This window comes from Pecten maximus, chromosome 5 (genome assembly GCF_902652985.1).
Source record: "Pecten maximus chromosome 5, xPecMax1.1, whole genome shotgun sequence".
In the NCBI taxonomy this organism is placed as follows: domain Eukaryota; kingdom Metazoa; phylum Mollusca; class Bivalvia; order Pectinida; family Pectinidae; genus Pecten; species Pecten maximus.
The window spans coordinates 42,621,526-42,641,031 of record NC_047019.1 but is presented as its reverse complement, the minus strand read 5'-3'; the positions used below and the strand labels follow the sequence as shown (position 1 = coordinate 42,641,031).

At 37.9% G+C, this 19,506-nt stretch overlaps 1 protein-coding gene across 1 annotated transcript; it reads left to right on the top strand.

The window, feature by feature from the left end:
• The first annotated feature begins 27 nt into the window (after window positions 1–27).
• On the top strand, window positions 28–16,314 carry LOC117328094 (T-complex protein 1 subunit theta-like). Its single transcript, XM_033885448.1, has 16 exons — window positions 28–136; window positions 8,744–8,834; window positions 9,216–9,427; window positions 9,807–9,876; window positions 10,151–10,279; window positions 10,684–10,745; window positions 11,001–11,138; window positions 12,029–12,100; window positions 12,305–12,478; window positions 12,615–12,702; window positions 12,915–13,030; window positions 13,187–13,258; window positions 13,790–13,882; window positions 14,654–14,725; window positions 15,040–15,159; window positions 15,398–16,314. Exons 1-16 carry the CDS (start codon window positions 77–79, stop codon window positions 15,461–15,463), a joined length of 1,635 nt encoding a protein of 544 aa, XP_033741339.1. The 5' UTR covers window positions 28–76; the 3' UTR covers window positions 15,464–16,314.
• The last annotated feature ends 3,192 nt before the right edge of the window (window positions 16,315–19,506 follow it).

Sequence of the window (19,506 nt, the reverse complement as noted above, 5' to 3'; positions counted from 1 at the left end):
CAATCTATTTCCGCACACTGTCGGCAAATCTCGGATATTTCCGTAATCGCGCACCTTGGCATTCTGGGACGCAATCATGGCGATGCACGTACCGACAGCACCGGGCTTTGCCCAGATGTTGAAAGATGGTGCTAAGGTAATATATATTTTCTATCTTTATTCAAAATTGAGTAAATTGCGTATTGGTTTGTTAGTTCGACATTTTCTGAAATCACACAGAAATCTCTTTCACGTTTAATCGTCTGTTTTCCATGAACCATTGAAACCATGTGACAACCATGCTGTTCATGCTGTTTGTGTTTATGATTTCCAGAACATTCTTGAAGGCTTTCCACTTGGACCATACATAAGATATACGATATTATAGTGAAATAGCATAACATTTATTTTTAGTATACATTTCTTTTATCTAGGGTTCCATTATTTATTTCAAAATGGTAAAATTGGTAAAATCATGATCCTTCATGAATGATAATCCGTCCGCATGTTTTTACATGCTGTAAGGGATTGTTGAAGTTTGGGAAGAGTAACCTCCCCTATCTGAGCAGTATCATTACACAATGAATCCATGCCTGATTCTTTCTAGAATATTGTAGTATAGTGCACAAGATACAAAATTTATTTTCCAAAACTGTTCCCACATGTCGGTATAATAAAATAAATTACATGGGATTAAGTAAACGTAATTCTCTCCCCTGCCTGGTCAACGATATTTACAACATAACAACTGTATGCCCGTAACAATTTATTGTATAACACATTAGAAGGCGTCAGCCAGTTAGGGTGCCATGCTCCACTTTACTTAAATGTCTCTGGTATGCAAATGGCATAAGCAAGGCAACCCCAAAAGGAAATACACCTCTAGCACTACATGCAAGCTTGTTATCGAACACACAGCTTTAAGCATCTACATGATCAAACTCAAATAAATGAAGATCAATTTAAACAAAGCTCAATTAAACAAAACTCAAATTAAACATAGCTCAAATTAAACATAGCTCAAATTAAACATAGCTCAAATCAAACAAAGCTCAAATTAAGCAAATTAATAATACTTATGAATAAGCATGTTAATAAGCAAACATATTAAACACAAATACAAGCAGTTTGAGGGGCCGCCAAGCCTCCGGCCACCAAGCCCGAAAAAACTGCGGGAGGCTGATAACTTGGTTAATGATGCAATGCTAAAATTGCATCTCTCATGTTTCTGCAAACCTGAAGCCTATCCTCTAAGGAAAAACTGATATACGTTTTGTAGGCGTCGCTGGCCCAATCCCCCTGCACCTGAATTAACTCCCCTGGAATCCCCAAAGAAAAGGCCCAAGTGGCCCCTCCCCTGCGAAAACTATGCGAAGAGAACGAGGCAGCATCTAGGCCTACACTAAGAATAAGTTCCCGTAGCCTCTGCTGAAATTGTGGGTAACAAAAGGGGACAATTTTCTTTCCTGTAGTCTTAAGGAAGGCTGGGGCCCTGGGACGTGCAGGGTTTAGATCAGTCATGCGAACAAAGGCATGTAAAGGACAAAGTGGGGACCCAGGAATGGCCACCAGAGGGGAACGCACGATCCGATGTCCGAATTGATTGGTCTTAGACCACTTTACGACAACCAAGAGGACCCCATCCTCTACTAAAATATCCTGTCGTAAAAGATGTTTACTAGGGTCAAATTTGTGACTACTATTAGGCATTAAATTAGACTTCCGCAGCATGAGATAGAAACTGAATAAAAACATACACCACAGAGTGGTGTCCTCTGGATCATCATGATCTAGTCGCTGATGTATCTTACCGAGAATCTGAGGGGTGATAGGTTTCGCTTGAGAGGGACAATGTGGGTTCAACCTCGACAAACCTTTCAAAACTAAGTTCAGTTCATATTGTCTAATGTCATACTTTAAGTTTAGCAACATGTGAAGAGTTTTGACTCCCGCTATATAGTTGCGAATAGAATCGACACTGATGAAAGTCCGACTTAAAAACTGAGCGTAAAGGCATATAATCTCCGTGCTTACCGGCAACGGCTGTTTCCGGAACGCTTCGCAAAACAGAAAATAAGCTTTCCATTGTGTACGGAAATTTCTATAAGTACCCTCAGCGAAGGCTGCTCTAGCGGACACCTTGAGATCTTTCCTAAGCTGTGACCAGGCAGTGTCTGGAAGGATGAAACAGGAGTCATAAAAGCCTGATATCGCTAAAATTTACCTTATAAACTAGGAAAAGATACACTGCTATGTATATAGTGTCAACATATGTACAAAACTGAAGAAAAAGGTAAACCACCAAGAGAGGGATACATCACTATATATATACCCTGTCTCAACTACTATGTATAGATAATCTACCAAGAGTGGGAGAAGGAGAACATGCTAGAGGGTACTACCTCCTCTACCAGGTCAACTTCCTTGGTCAAACGGATGAACTCCTGCTGGTGTATAACATCTAAATGCCACCTGGATAAATGGTCTGGTAGTCGATTTTGAATTCCAGAGATGTGTTGCGCCCTGATCTCAAATTCAAAACTAGCAGCAAAGTAACATATCTCTCTGAGACAGCTCTGCATAAATTGAATTCTGGACCTACCTGAGTTGAGGACCGATACCGTGGCTTCGTTGTCACATAGTATGACAATTCTCTTACCTTTAAAGGCACTGGCCCAGAGTTTTATACTCACCATAACTGTTAACAACTCTAGGATGTTTATACATGGGGACAGTTGAAGGATGGTGTCTGGGAACTCTGTATGAAAGTATCTACCCATGAAGTAGCCTCCCCCGCCTGTGAGACAAGCATCTGAGGCAAACTCAGTGTCTGGAGTGGACCATTGTTCCAGAAACATAATGGACACACCGTTATACTGTGCCAGAAAAATGTGCCACCACAATATGTCCTTTCTCACCTCTTCTGAAATACTCCAGGAACGATGACTGTCCTGACCAATCGACCGGAGCCAGTTCAATATACGGCTAACAAAAAGTCGACCTGGACGAACACAGGCAGCGACAAACTGTAATTTTCCCAGCAGGGATTGAATCTCCTTTAAGGAAGCCCTTTCCTTTTTCAACCATTCGCAGGTTAAGATTCCTATTTCCTGCAACCTAAAATCAGGGACCTCTAAGACCATCCTGACTGTGTCAAACAAGACACCCAAAAAAACCATACGAGTGGCAGGAGGCTCTGCCTTCTTCTCCGATTCGATAAAGCCACAATCAGAGAGAAGGGAACCAAGTCTCCAGAAAGCCAAATCTGCCATGTCCGGGCACTCAGCCCCTGCAAAATCATCTAGATAATTGAGGACCAGAAAACCGTCCTGCAGCATTAAGAACGAAATCAGACTTGTGACTCTTTGACAAATGTACGCTGCCGAACGCAAACCCATAGATAAGACCCGATCAAAATACATCTTACCTTCCCAAGAGAAACCTAAAAAACGAATATCTCCCGGGTCGATGGGAATTTGTCTGTAAGCCTTCCTAAGGTCTCTCTTGAAAAGACAACAACCCCTCCCTTTCTCCTTGATAATCTCTACCAGGTCATCTACCCTGGGGTATGACAATGAGATGGGGTCCCCTAAATATGAAGTCTTGGGGATACAACTATTTACTGACTTAGAGTCCGGAAAGCTCAAATCCAAAATTATGCGTCTTTCCTCAGAATCCCTCTTTGGAACTGAGTTTAAGGGGGAAATCACCATGGGTAAGGAAAACGGATTTTCCTCAAATGGACCTAACACCGACTCATTTGCCAACTCAATACGTAAATACTCACTTATTTCCTGAGGAAAGTCTGTAGCTCCTTTGTGATTTCTGTACTTGATAGAAGAACTTACCTCTGAAGTAGCCTCCTGGCGATGAATTAAGAGGTGGTTGTCTAACCCTATGGGAAAACCAAACTCTAAAAATTTTAAAACCTCTAGATCCGAGTACAACTCTAACCTGTCTTTCATATATCTGATGTTAAAATTTGACTTAACAGGGGTCCTTTGGGTATTAAAATTAAAGCAGGATTGAACCTGTAAATTTCTAACAGTTTCTTCGGGTACCTCAGAAACTATATCATCTACAGCGTCTATAGGTATATGTCTATAATCAATATCTTGGCCACCCGATACAAACAAATTACCTCCAAATTCAAAAGGCACATACTCGGGTTCTATAATTGAGGTGTCTGGATCTATCTCAATACCTACAGACGGGACGGTTAGTCACAAGGCATTTGGACATGTCTCTGCTGATTCAGGATGTTGTCTTTTTACCCCATCTTTTTTCCAACATGTGGCACAGATATGTAGCAAATGCCTTTTGACACCCCGTATGTCGCCATCATGATCCCCTCTTTCGCTACAACGATTTTTCTGAAACATTACACAAAACCAAACTCTCCCAGAGTCCGACTGAATCGGACCACTATTTCTGGGTTTCTCATTTTTTTGCATCAACACATGTTTCGCCAAAATTGGGACTTCAATACTTGAGGGATCATCTGACCATGATCTCTCACCCAACTCTATCTTGCGAAGCCATGCCGCATACCATGCAAGCAAGGCTTTCCATTCATAAATATTGCTATAATACACAATTTTCTGAAGGAATACTGTCCTTCCTTCCTTCTCTGAAGCAGAGCTCGTCTTGGAAATTATCTCAAGCTCTCCCGCCACAAATAATTTAAAGGTGAGATCTTGAAACTGGGGATTCTTACTTACATATTTGTATTGAAGAAAGTGGTGGGGATAAGCTTGAGGGAATTTCACGACGTCTCCAGCTTTAGCTTTCAAACCAGATCTGAGTTTTTCACCCTTACGTGCTCGTTTAAAGCTATTGTAGGAAGCCGATGAGGCGACTGATAGAGTGTCAGAGTCAGTATCACTACCGGAAAATTCCGGCAACACCCTGGACATCTTCTTGCTCGATCTGCTGACCAGCTGGTCCATTTTTCTCAGTTTAATCAAGTCTATGTCGTTAGGCATACCTGAACCAAGGCCAGTCGCTGCTGATTGAGGCTGATCCTGCTGGATGTCATCTAACTGCCTCTGAAGATCATCCCGCTTCTTCCTTCTGTCCTTTAATGCACTGTTCAATCTGGCCGACTCCAGTTTTTTCTCTAACAGCGCGATCTCCCGGTCTGCCTCCTCAAGGCGCTTGTCCACATCACTAACCAAAGGAGACTCGATGCAAACGTTCTCTAGACTGCGATAAGCCCGGGGCGTGACAGATTTACCCCCTTCAGCCATTCCTGCACACGAAGCGAAAAATAGGTCCTCTTGATTTGCAATGTTTATAGACAGTTCTTGAGGGTTCGTTTCAGATATATCGGACACACTACTGTTCCAATTCCCTTCGTGTAAGGATCGATAATCAATTCGGGATTTGGTTCTACGATTTCTCTGCATGACCCAATCAAGTTCATTCACCATTCACCGGCCATATTAACAAGTGCGTAAATCGATGTTCTCAACACAAATCGGATCGTTGGACTCGTAGCTCGGAGTTCCCAACACAATGGGAAATAAATCGAGAGTTCGTAATTATACAGCTTAATCAGGTTTCGTGTCGAAGAATTGATTCTCCTGATCTTCTGTTACTCGAATATGCTCGTGATTGATACCATCGTAATGAAAGTTCGGTCGTATGTGCCCGACTTAGGCTCCGAACTTCCGACTTGACGTGACAAAAAACAAAGTTGACACGCAAGCCAAAGTATCTCGAATGAATAAAACTTCTGTGATTCAAACCTAAACCGGGACCTAGGGGACCCTGGGTAAATCGGGGATTGGACGGAGGCCGTGAGTACCAGCTTACTTCACTGACCAATCATTGGACCCACAGGGACACACCCCTCACAGGCCCAGGCAAACGGGAAAACAATTAGCCATTTTACATTAAAATTTTACAATGACACATTTACACCCCCCCCCCCCCCCCCCCCCCCCCCCCCCCCCCCTTGTCATAGTGTAAGAAAAGATTCAGTAATTGTAAAACTTTTCCTTTTCTCCGGGGTTGAATAAACCCATTTTTCAGAAGCCAAGTTTGCCCCAAGTAATTTCATATCTTTATTTTTCCATTTCACCTTTTCAACGTTATAATCTTTATTGCTAAACAGTTATATATTTTTTTTTTGGCAATTAATTATAGTCAAATAGCATGATTGGTAAGAAGTTGCAGTTGAGAGTTAAATGACATAGAACTTCCATTCTCTTTTAAGTGAAAGTATAACTTGCACTTCTGGTTTTTAAAACCAATGTCTCAATCTATCATCAGGAATCAGTTGCCTTTCTGATTAGATATCAATTATAATTGATAATCGGGACAACATACTTATTTATAGATTTTATGACATTAGTCTTCATTTTCTGTTGTTTGCCAACAATGTAACACAATTCAAGTTTTCGAATATGACAATCAAAAAAAAAATTGCCATGTTTATCAAGTCCCAGTGCTGATTTAGCTTGTTGGATGTTTTCAACATTTGACAAACAAATCCGTGACAGATTGCAATTGGTGTATGTTTGAAAGGGCTGACATTTTATGATCTAAAAAAGATCTTATAAACAAGGGATAGTAACCACAACATTCTCGAGCATTGCCAAGATTTTATTGGTCTACTAGTTTCGACCCTATCACAGGGTCTTCATCAGGACAAATCTTATCATCCCTTGTTTATAACTACACATAGTTTATTTGCTCTAACTGCCCGGCATACCTCTGAGGTATCCATACTCAACGCGAAGTTCTACACTAAGAGACCCACTGATTTCCATCTAATGTCACCACCTCCCCTTTCTGTAGTTAAAAAAATCTGTTTTTGGCAGTGATCAAAAGGTAGCACTCCCAGATAATAACTTAACCTGTGTTTATGCATCGTTGATGGGGCATTATATCGTTGAAATGAGTTTATCCTATAAGGATAAATATAAACGAGAATCTTGTATTTTCATCAACTAGTAAAAATTAAAGCTTTGAAAATGTAAATTCAGGTAAGTGCGAAAATTGTTCACTGCCTAAGCCTTTCAGTACAAGCATGCACAGGCAATCTGTTCACAAACAAAAAACAAAAAATGACTGACACGACTCTCTGAGATAGCGATTAGCTAATGGGCCACTGAAATTGGATTCATTGAGAAAATGAGGACACATCAAGATAGTAAACATCATAAAAAGTTGCCTATCAGTAAATGTGGAAATATTGTTACACTGCCCTGTATGTGGTGCTCATATTGATGTGACTTTGTGCATGAGTGAGTTCATTTTTGTGTGTAATATTTTTTAAGTTTTTAGCCCACCATCTGATGATGGTGGGCTATTCAAATCGCCCTGCGTCCGTGGTCCGTCGTCCGTCCGTCCCTCCGTCCCTCCGTCCGTAAACAATTCTTGTTATCGCTATTTCTCAGAAAGTACTGAAGGGATCTTTCTCAAATTTCATATGTAGGTTCCCCTTGGTGCCTAGTTATGCATATTGCGTTTTGAGACCAATCTGAAAATAACATGGCCGACAGGCAGCCATCTTGGATTTTGACAATTGAAGTTTGTTATCGCTATTTCTGAGAAAGTACTGAAGGGATCTTTCTCAAATTTCATATGAAGGTTCCCCTTGGTGCCTAGTTATGCATATTGCATTTTGAGACCAATCGGATAACAACATGGCCGACAGGCAGCCATCTTGGATTTTGACAATTGAAGTTTGTTATCACTATTTCTGAGAAAGTACTGAAGGGATCTTTCTCAAATTTCATATGTAGGTTCCCCTTGGTGCATAGTTATGCATATTGCGATTTGAGACCAATCGGATAACAACATGGCCGTCAGGCAGCCATCTTGGATTTTGACAATTGAAGTTTGTTATCGCTATTTCTGAGAAAGTACTGAAGTGATCTTTCTCAAATTTCATATGTAAGTTTCCCTTGGTGCTTAGTTATGCATGTTGCATTTTGAGACCAATCTGAAAATAACATGGCCGACAGGCAGCCATCTTGGATTTTGACAATTGAAGTTTGTTATCGCTATTTCTGAGAAAGTACTGAAGGGATCTTTCTCAAATTTCGAATTGAGGTTCCCCTTGGTGCCTCGTTATGCTTATTGCATTTTGAGATCAATTGGAAAACAATATGGCCGACAGACCGCCATCTTGGATTTTGACAATTGAAGTTTGTTATCTCTATTTCTCAAAGTACTGAATGGATCTTTCTCAAATTTCATAAGTAGGTTCCCCTTGGTCCCTTGTATTGCATTTTTGGACCAGTCTGTCCTGAAAACAACCTGGCAAACAAACAGCCATTATCGTTAAATCTCAAATTTCTTATATAGCTAGGATTCCCTTGTTTGAAAAGTACTGGAGGGATGTCTCAATTTGCACAGATTAGTAATTAATATATAAAATGAAGGGAAAAGTAGAGAAAAGATCAATCTGACATGGAACCTATGAAGATCATTCAATGGTGGGCGCCAAGATTCCTCTGGGATCTCTTGTTTATATTCTGATTTCATTAACTAGTTATATCATCACAGCAAAACTAATAACCTAATCACTCGCCATGCTATGATCTGTTTATGGTTGTCTGTGGTGTCACATGTGTATGATATCTGAATGAAGTGGAGGTGTGGCAGAATATTTCGGTGCGAATTGCACAGCAGTAGGGTTTTGTGGATTTTCTGTGCAATTATGTTTATTTATTCCATCGCAGGAAACACGGATAATTTCGAAAATTGAAATGGTAACTTTATCAAATGTGTTTCTCTTTTAATCATGTAGCACTATAGTGGACTAGAAGAGGCTGTCTATCGGAACATAGACGCTTGTAAGGAGTTAGCGAGGACCACACGATCAGCCTTGGGCCCACTAGGTAAGATTTGTAGCATGAACAGGACAGTCCAAGGTATTTCGGTAACAGCCCAGTCTTTTTATGGGAGATCTACATGTTACAGTGTTAAAGCTCATGAAGATTTATCTAGTCTATCAAACTACTGTTATTTAATTAATGTTTAAGTTACTAGTTGAAGATGAATTAGCAGAGGTTTAAAATTACAATAGTCTGACTGTCAAACTACTGTTTATTAACGTTTAAGTTTCTAGTTGAAGATGAATAACCAATTAGTAGGGTATTAAAATTGCAATGTCGGCAAACACATAGAAGAAATTCAGACAATTCTTTATGATGGAAGTAGGCTGTGTAAAATATGTAATGAAGTGTAAACAAAGTTTTGTGTAATATTTCATGTTACAGGCCAGAATAAGATGGTCATCAACCAGTTAGAAAAGCTCTTTGTGACCAATGATGCTGCCACCATCCTACGAGAACTGGAGGTTCAGCACCCAGCAGCCAAGATGTTGGTAATTGCATCACATCAACAGGAGCAGGAAGTTGGAGATGGTACCAACTTCACTCTTGTCTTTGCTGGAGCTCTCTTGGAGCAGGCAGAAAGTCTGCTGAGGATGGTAGGTTTCATTTTCATCCAGAAAAATCAGATTTCAGACTTTTCCTTTATGACTTTGTAATGTTAAATTCAACACAGTATAAAATGTGTTACTTCAGACATTTGTACTTTTAGGGGATCTTTTCCCTGTGCATTGTCATTATCAAAACACAGAGTAGCATTCCATTAATACAAGTACAAAAAACTGCATTGTAAGCAGAAGCAGATTTTTTATGAAAAACTGCATACAATGATTACCGTATTGAAACAGTATAATTTATAAGTGATTATTAAAAGAAAAGGAAGTAATTCTGTTTTGTTTCTAATTACAATCTGGTTTGATCAATTTGTATATTGCCTTGCTGTGTGATTTAACATCGCAATATTTATCGTGTTTGTAGGGTTTGTCTGTGACAGAGGTGACTGATGGATATGAGTTAGCTGCTAAGAAAGCTCAAGATCTCCTTCCAGGTATGATACTTTATAATGGTAAACAAAAAAATCTGAAATGAAAAAAATATGTTCGATAAAAAATAAAACAAGTTGTTTCATAAAATAATTGTATCAACCGTCCCTGTCAAACTCACAAAGCTTTCTCTTTATTCTTCTTAAAACTTGTAGTGGTCAATTTCAAGAGTGTGAAAAGTGCTAAAATAATGGGGCCACTGAAATATGTATGTATTTTACAGATTAAACATTTAGTTAGGTTTCCAAATTAATCAGCGGCTGTGCTTGTTTGTTTTAGATCTTGTTTGTGGAGAAATAAAGAACCTGAGAAATAAAGCAGATGTTCAAAAGATTGTCAAATCTGCTATAATGAGCAAGCAGTATGGAAATGAAGACTTCCTGGCAAACCTTGTTGTGGATGCCTGCAGTAAGTATAGGCACTAAAAATTGTCAAAATTTGGAGAGGTCGGGGCAAGGATGCACTACCACCAGCCAAGAAAATAATTCTAGGGGCCCATCTGTTTACAGTAAAACTTTGGTACCTTTATGTTCTCGGTAAATATGGCATACCTTGCTTCATTATTAACATTTGATTTAGAATCATTATGAATGAAGACATATTTTACAAGCACTCTTTCTTCAAAGGACTGTACGAAAGACACAAGAGAACAGCAAGATTAAATATGGTATGGACACAGGAAATGCTGCTTACCATAGGGCTGTATATAATATTGGCTGCTTTATATATTTTAGAGATGATTCAAGCAATTGCCTCACCATGTGAAAATGATTAAATATTAAGATTTACATGCGACTTTTATTGACTTTCAGTATCCATTTTACCTCAGAAAGTGAGCTTCAATGTAGATAATGTCAGAACCTCCAAAATTCTGGTAAGTCTTTAATTACAGCGTCATTCATCAAAATTAACCTTTAATTATGGTAAATCTAGAAGATGAAGATGTATCACATTTACTTCATTATCAACTACTATCCGATCATAATTACCCAGTACCCTGGAAAATAATGTATAATATTAAACTGTATAAAACTCGTATGAAATATATATATGGTGTAGACATGTGGAATTTTACGTGTATAAATTTGACCTTTGTAGACTTTTATGTGTATAAATTTGACCTTTGTAGGGGAGTGGAATCAACAACTCCACAGTGATAAGAGGAATGGTGTTTAAACGTCTGGTAGAGGGAGACCTAACCAAGGCAGAGAACTGTAAAGTGGTTGTCTACTCCTGTCCCCTTGATTCCATGCAGACAGAAACTTCGGTAAGAACCAACTGGAATTTCCATCAATTTTTGGCTCACCTTGGGCCCAATAGGGTAATCGAAGTAAATCCTTAAAATCCCTACTAATCCTGAATGCCTGAATGGATTTTTATGAAATTTGGTCTGGAGCATTATTGGGCAAAGGAGATCTTGTGTATAAACAGAGGATGTCTTTCCCTTGGCCCAAGAGGGGCTGGGTCATATTGGGGAAATAGAGTAAAAAACTTTCGAATCCTTTTGCTTTTTCAAGAATGACAAGATTTGGTCCACCTGTAACTTGACCATTGTTGGGAGAGGCAGTTCAAAAATAGAAGGAAATTTTTTTTAATATAACTCAAATGAGTATTCTGCCATAATTACTGAAATATCCATGTGAGCGATGCAGGCTCTCTGAGCCTCTTGTTACTTAATTGTTATTGTCTGACTAGGAAATCACTTTTGATATTGATATTTTAGGTCACCGGAGTAGCCAGGTGACCTATGGGCATCTGCTATTTTATCGGTATACTGTAGGTATCAAATTAGGCAAAATGCCACAATAATCTATCCAGCCTATAGCTTCACATCAAACATATGATGTTGATAAATTTATGCACAATTTTAAGGTTTGTTCCAAGGCTCAAAGTGGCACCTATTTAAGTGGCAATGGCGCCTTAAATTCACCATTGGCGACCAGTTATTGACCTGTAAGGCGTCTGTATGGCCCCTAAAATGTTTTTGTGAATTTGCGATTGTGTTAATCTTTTATGACTTGGTAGCCAAATAGGCCACCTGGTAAAAATATCCATTTTGTGCTCTGTAACAGTTAATGTATTAATGTATTTCTTGCTTAATGATCATACCTATTTAATGATATATATTACTAAACATAATGTGTGGGTCTTTTTTAGGGTAAAATATCCATCAGGTCTGCTGACGAACTGCTAGCATTTAGCAAAGGAGAAGAAAATTTAATGGAAGAAGTAAGTTGTAAATTCTTTGTTTTTGAAATCGATCAGATGCTGTTAGCAAAAATTACTTAGTCAACTTCAGTAACAGACATTTATCATCTAATGGTGAAGCATGTTCCAAAAAAATTTCATTATGTTCATAAAAAATGTCAAATTACCAGTTGGACATTTTATTTAAAAACATCTTTTTAAAAAGACGTTTTTTTCTTTTCACAGCAAATTAAAGCTATAGCTGATACTGGCTGTAAAGTGGTGGTATCTGGAGGAAAGGTAGGAGAGCTTGCTCTCCATTTCTGTAACAAATACCAGCTGATGGTAGTGAGGCTTATGTCTAAGTGGGACCTGAGGAGACTATGCAAGTCTATAGGAGCCACACCCCTTCCTAGGATTGTAAGTATCAACAGTTTTATTGCTGTAAATCACTTAGGTGTATACAATTAATTAACAGAATATTTTGATTGAGAGAAAGTGTATTTTGTTTTGAGATTGACTTGGTAATATAGATTAATTTTGTACAATATTTCAGACCCCACCAACGACAGATGAAAGTGGATACTGTGATCATGTGTTTGTAGATGAGATAGGAGACACTTCGGTTATTGTGTTCAAACAAGGTATATAAACAAGAGCTTTCTCAGCTAAGGTTCTATAAGATATTTATTTCCTTTTCTGTACATTTCTCCTGGAATATATAAATTAAAACTCTTTTTTTTTTATTATTATTGAAAACTGATTTAAAGTATAAGTTATGTTCACATAAATTGTCTTGATATTTTGTAAGCTAAGTTCATTCTTCTGATATATAAGATCATTATTGCCTTGGCAGACAAGGAGGAGAGTGCTGTGTCGACCATCATTGTCCGAGGCTCCACAGATAATATCCTAGATGATGTTGTTCGTGCTGTTGATGACGGTGTCAATACATTCAAGGCATTAACAAAGGTAAGGGCAACAGCTTCATAAAACCTTTTCTGAAGCTAATGATAACTTGAAATATCTTCGAAGAGTCAACATTTTTGTTTTCAAATACGATGAATTCTAATACTGTAGTATATATTTAGATTGAGGAAAAATATAATTTGCATTAATTACTCGCAGGATGTTAGAGTTGTACCAGGAGCTGGTGCCACGGAAATAGAATTGGCCAAACAATTGACTACATATGGAGAGGTGTGTATAGTTGAAATCCTTATTTATTTGTAATGAGTACTGTATCTATCTCTTTATATCAATTTTATAGGGTCAGTATTGTCCCCGGTCACAATAGGTTTCACAGGGAACAAACGGAAATTTATATGACAGGTGATCATTATATGGACAATGCCATGATCAGAATGAGATTTGAAAATGAGCTCTCTTTGTTAATGATGAAGTTACATTACTGCCCTTTTGACTATCAATACCAACTGACTCGCAAAATCAACACATTCAATTTTGATGTTTCCCTTATTTTCCAAACCGCAAATATAGCTAAAAAATATCTAATAAATACAAATCCTGTACAATAATAACCAAAACCGGGGCCATATTTGTTTAATCATGATATAAACATTTGGACTTTCATGGCATGCATTAATATCAGCAGGTCTGTCAAGATATATGCTTGAAATATATTAAAAAATCAAACAGGCCTAGGTATTTTAGTACTAATTTAAAGAGTCATTATAGATACAGAAGTAACTAAGAATTTTGGTTTTGAAGGGTCAACCTGGTCTAGAGCAATATGCCATTATGAAGTTTGCTGAATCTTTAGAAGTAATTCCACGAGCTATATCGGAGAATGCAGGGGCAAAGGTAAGTAACATTTACAAGTTCATCATAAATTGACGCCAATACATCTTCATCAATCATATATAGTTATATATTAAAGAAAGCTGTTTTAATAAGTGAAAAGTTCAGTTTGCATAGATACAACATTTTAGTCAAGAGCATAACAGAGGGTGGGAAATGATCATGTTTGGAAGAGGTTAAAATCTTCTTCAAATAAATTGTTTGTTCCTGAAGCTGAACAGTGAGATGGACAGTACCAGTGTTGTGAAATTGAGGTGTGAAAATATACAAGGAATGTGTTAAATGTATGACCAAATAGTTAAATAGAACAGCTGCAACAGACATCTGTATTACTTAAATCTTAACGACTATGGAGGGTAAAAGTTGGGGGCCTTCCTGTGATAACCACATGACATCCTCAGAACTGTAGATAAGCTACAAGTGCTATTTACAACAAAAGTGACCCACACCATACTTTACCAAACAGTTTAAATGCTACATATGATAAACATGTTTATTACATTTTTGCCTGTGAAATATAGAAGATTATCATTAAACTGATATAACTTATATTTTCACTGCAGTGATGAGCCTTGAAAAACTGTTGTAAGGGTTGTTCCCCTTGATCAAACTCTCCCATTGCCCCCTGGCCTTGTTGTAGTCTGCTATGACCTGTCTATTGGGGAAAGATGCAAATGGCAGATCTTCGAAGAAATTTTTATGAACATTTTAATAAAAACAATTGAAGGCCTCATTCCAAATGTAAACTAACTAACCATACAATTGTTATTACAGGCAACAGAGGTATTGTCAAAACTCTACGCTGCTCACCAGGAGGGTAAAAAGAATGTTGGAGTGGACATAGAGGTAATAGTCCAGATATGTGTTATAACAATAATGGTAATTGTATGATAAAATAAATCCACATTTCTAAAGTACACAGTACTTCTGTAAGTTTTAAAGTCCATCAGTTTAAAATGTTTTATTACATCCTTGCAACTTTTGGTCGCTGAAGAGCTTTTAATATTTTCTGATTAGGTAGGGTTAAGAAAAATCATTTATTATTTGGAAATAAAACATAGACTAGAAAAAAATGTAGTTCATTTGGCAGAAAAGAGTGACAATAGTATTTTCCAATTGTGTTCTGAAATTAACTTTATACATGGTTACCTTCCATTCAGGCCAGTCCAGTAGATGTAGCCGATGCTGTGGAAAAGGAAATCTTAGATCTGTATATCAACAAATACTGGGGAATCAAGTTTGCCACTGCAGCTGCCTGCACTGTACTCAAAGTGGACCAGGTAAAATACATAATGATTATTCCCTGCTCAGACATAAGATAAAGATATATACCTTATTTTACCAATATTCCCTGCACTAAGACATCAAACAGGAGATGTAACTAGTGATTTTACAAATATTTCCTGCTCTAAGATATAAAATATAGAAGATATACCTTAAGATTTAACACATCTGATAAAGGAGAAGTTCCCCGCCTCCAACTTTCAATGTTTGATACAGAATGTTGTATGTTTACAGATCATCATGGCTAAGCCAGCTGGTGGACCAAAGGCAAAGGAGAACAAGAACTGGGATGATGACTAAAGTAATGAAAAAATCATTGAAAGGACATTCATGACTGCTTCCATTTTTTATATATAACCCCCTCCTTTGGTTTTGAGAGCGCTCTAGATTTTGTTCAGAGAATGTTTAGGGATGAAATATGTAGTATGTTTGTAGATGTGTAAGAGAAAGAAAGGCGAGTGCTGATGTGTGTATTGAACTTTCATTGGCTTGTGAGGAACATCATGATATCTGTCACAATTCAAATCAACCTTGCAAAAAAAACTATGAAGAAAACCTTCCATTTCATCAATTTGTGAGGATACTCCAATCTTACAAATGTCCCCTTATTGGTGAACCAACAAAAATGGAAGTTTGACTGTTAATGAAAGAATTGTTTGTAGTACTGATCATGGTTTGTCTAGACAAAGGAAGGGACGGACTACCCAGCTATACGTATCCTAGCTGAATTACCAGCTTTACTGTGATATACTTGTCATTCAGTAAAATATTCCATTACTTTGTGTCTAAATAGTCCATAATCGGGAGGAAGTGTTGGTCAAAAACATACAGATGGGGGTTTTGTTTAGTCGAGTTTAGAACAAAAACAGAATACTAGTTCTGTTCATTGAGTTGTTGATCAAAAACTGACTGTCAGAAGTTTATTTCACATAATGCTATTAATTGTTCAGCTACCGGTACAACCTAGTGCTATAATGGACCTGCTGTATGTCCAGTCTGTTGATTAGGACGTCAGAAAAAGTCTCATCGTGTGTGTGAGTGGATTATTTATACTTTTTCAGCTTTTCACCTTCAAAGTCATGTAACCTTTTGAATTCCTTTATGTGATCGCAGATTTTGTCCAAAAAAAAAGTAATACAATATTGAATGAATGACGCTGTTACCTTTGTTTTTAATACTTCTTTACAACAAGTACATTGTGATCAGAAGGACCATAGTCAATCTACAATGTATTTTGGTTGTTAACTAGCAAAGGGGATTTGGAAGTGATTTCAGACTTATTGTCTTGAATGAGGGCACAAATGACAGTCTCACCAACTCGCCTGAATTTGTCTGGTCAACCTGTAGTTGTCTATACCCAGACTACCTAAATCATGAACCATTTTGTGGAAGTACATAAGTTTATTTAGTTTTGGGTGCTAAAACAAGGTTTAATAATAGCACACAATATCATTTAAATACAAGCACTTGATAAAAATTCATTCAGAGTTCTTTTACTTGATGACTTCTTTAAACATCCTTGATTTTGATGAACTAATACCAGGTTTTGGATCACTGCAGGTTGATGATATGGCAAATATACGCCACTCTGACCTATAGGGCCAAGTGTAGGTCTAGTTGTACAATCGTCATGTGTCAACATTTTCATTCATACAATTCTTCAATAACCAAGAGGTCATTACATTGTGCCACTACAGTTTCCTTTATGAAGCATTACAGTTGGGGGAAGTAAATGACCTTACCTATATTCAAGGTCAAAGAGTTCAATATTGTAGATTAACCTAAGTGCTCAGAAGCATGATACTTGGCTAGTAGATTCCTGGGATGAAACAAATTTCATGAAAAAATGACTGACCCATACTTAAGGTTACAGGGGTTAACTTTGAAAAAACACTGATTAACTGAAAGGCCAATGCATTTGGCTTATATCTTGTAGTGTGAAATTAGACGACTTTGCGAGAATAAATAACCTTGACCCATATTCAAGGTCATTCCTTCAACTGATGTTTACACATTTCGTAAGACAGCAATGTTGTTGGGGTTTTTTTTTGGGGGGGGGGGATTAAATGCTTAAGAAATCCGACACGTTTTAACTTGGTACACTTTGAATGTCACAATAAAAAATAAAACGGATCAACTTTTGTTCTACAGGACAATAATTATAGAATTTTACACAAATTTCTTCTTTGGACCCCACGCCTCCCCAAATTGGTTAAACCCTCTTACTAAATTATATACACTTCGTTTGTCAATATACCCATGATAACGGGTTCAATGTATATATTGACAGCCTACAGTTCTATTGGATGCCTTCACTCCAGTGTGCTGTTCTGGACTTTCACAGACAGACGATTGACGGCATGCTGTGTAATACTTTAGGACAATTTTCAACTTTGTTAAACCCTGAAACAAGTGAATTGTAAATGTACCGGTTACTAAAAATGGAGCCCTTCTTGCTCGAGAATTCCTTTTAAATGTTACACGGTCACATGCCGGAATTCATTGGGAAGATCGAAACCCCATTATTGGTGAGGGGAGTGTTTAAAAGGTGTTGGTGGCCACTCCTCATCAAACGGTAGTTGGACCACGCCAGAATATGAAGTCATGAAGTTCAGAGGTCTCTCGAATAGAGGATGTTTTGTTTAAATTAGAGGCATGTGACCGAAGGCCTAAAATCGTGAAAATAGAAGTTCCATCTTGTATTTTTTTTCAAAGCACCAAACCTGAATGAAAACAGTACTTCTATGGTGTTCTATGAAGCACGCGCCCGACATCAGCACCATATGTTCTAGTATAGGCCTGTTTGTCTTTAAACACTGTGCCGGCCAACCTAGGAATAGAGACGATATGATTGATCCGTTTATGATATTGATTTATATTGTTATACTTAACCACGAAAAAATGCTCATGCTCCAACACAGACTCTCTACTTTGACAGACGAAGGCAGTATCTGTGACTCGAAGTCTGCAGCGCCACAAGGGTTTAAGTTCTAGACAAGAAACGAGAAACCTATCGGTAAACGGTTTTTGTAACACATGCTAACTTGGAATGGCCTTCCAAACGTCATGCTCTGTACTAATATTGCTATAAAATAAGTAACGTTATGGTGTGACGCTATCTTACGTATTAGTTTGTTCTTAAAATCCAAATTTTATAGACAAACAATTGATTGTGTACAAGTCCTTGGAGCTACCTATCTGCGCGCCCCCGAGATACTGCATACCTGGTTTAAACCAGTGTTACCATTTTACTTTTTATTCCCATTTTGTGAAATCACTTAGTCGTTTAAGCGACACCACTCGTTTAAATCTTTTAAGGGATAATTAGTCGTTTTAATGATATCACGGCCTTACGGAAAATCTTTGTCGCATCATCGAAGAATTCATTGATCCAATCCATCTTATCAAACGTCTTCATATGACCTTTAAGAAGACTTACACTTCTACTCTTGTCCCTGTATTCAACATGTTCCTGTATTCAAGCAGGGACGTCTATAACATGTTCCCCTTTCCTGTATTCAACAAGGGGCGTACATAACATGTTCCCTTTTTCCTGTATTCATCAAGGGACGTATACAACATGTTCCTTTTTCCTGTTTTGAACCTAGGACGTACATAACATGTTCCTTTCCCTGTATTCACCAAGGGGCGTGACTAACATGTTCCCTTTCCCTGTATTCACCAAGGGACGTACATAACGTATTCCTTTTTCCTGTATTCAACAAGGGGCGTACATAACATGTTCCCTTTCCCTGTATTCACCAAGGGACGTACATAACGTATTCCTTTTTCCTGTATTCACCAAGGGACGTACATAACGTATTCCTTTTTCCTGTATTCAACAAGGGACGTACATAACGTATTCCTTTTTCCTGTATTCACCAAGGGACGTACATAACGTATTCCTTTTTCCTGTATTCAACAAGGGGCGTACATAACGTATTCCTTTTTCCCGTATTCAACAAGGGGCATACATAACATGTTCCTTTTTCCTGTATTCAACAAGGGACGTACATAACATGTTCCTTTTTCCTGTATTCATCAAGGGACGTACATAACATGTTCCCTTTTCCTGTATTCATCAAGGGACGTATATAACATGTTCCTTTTTCTTGTATTCAGCAAGGGACGTACATAACATGTCCCCTTTTCCTGTATTCAACAAGGGACGTATATAACATGTTCCCTTTTCCTGTATTCAACAAGGGACGTATACAACATGTTCCTTTTTCCTGTATTCAACCTGGGACATATATCACATGTTCCTTTTTTACTCTATTCAACCAGGGACATGCATAAAATATTTTTTCCTGTATTCAACCTGGGACGTAGATAGCATGTTC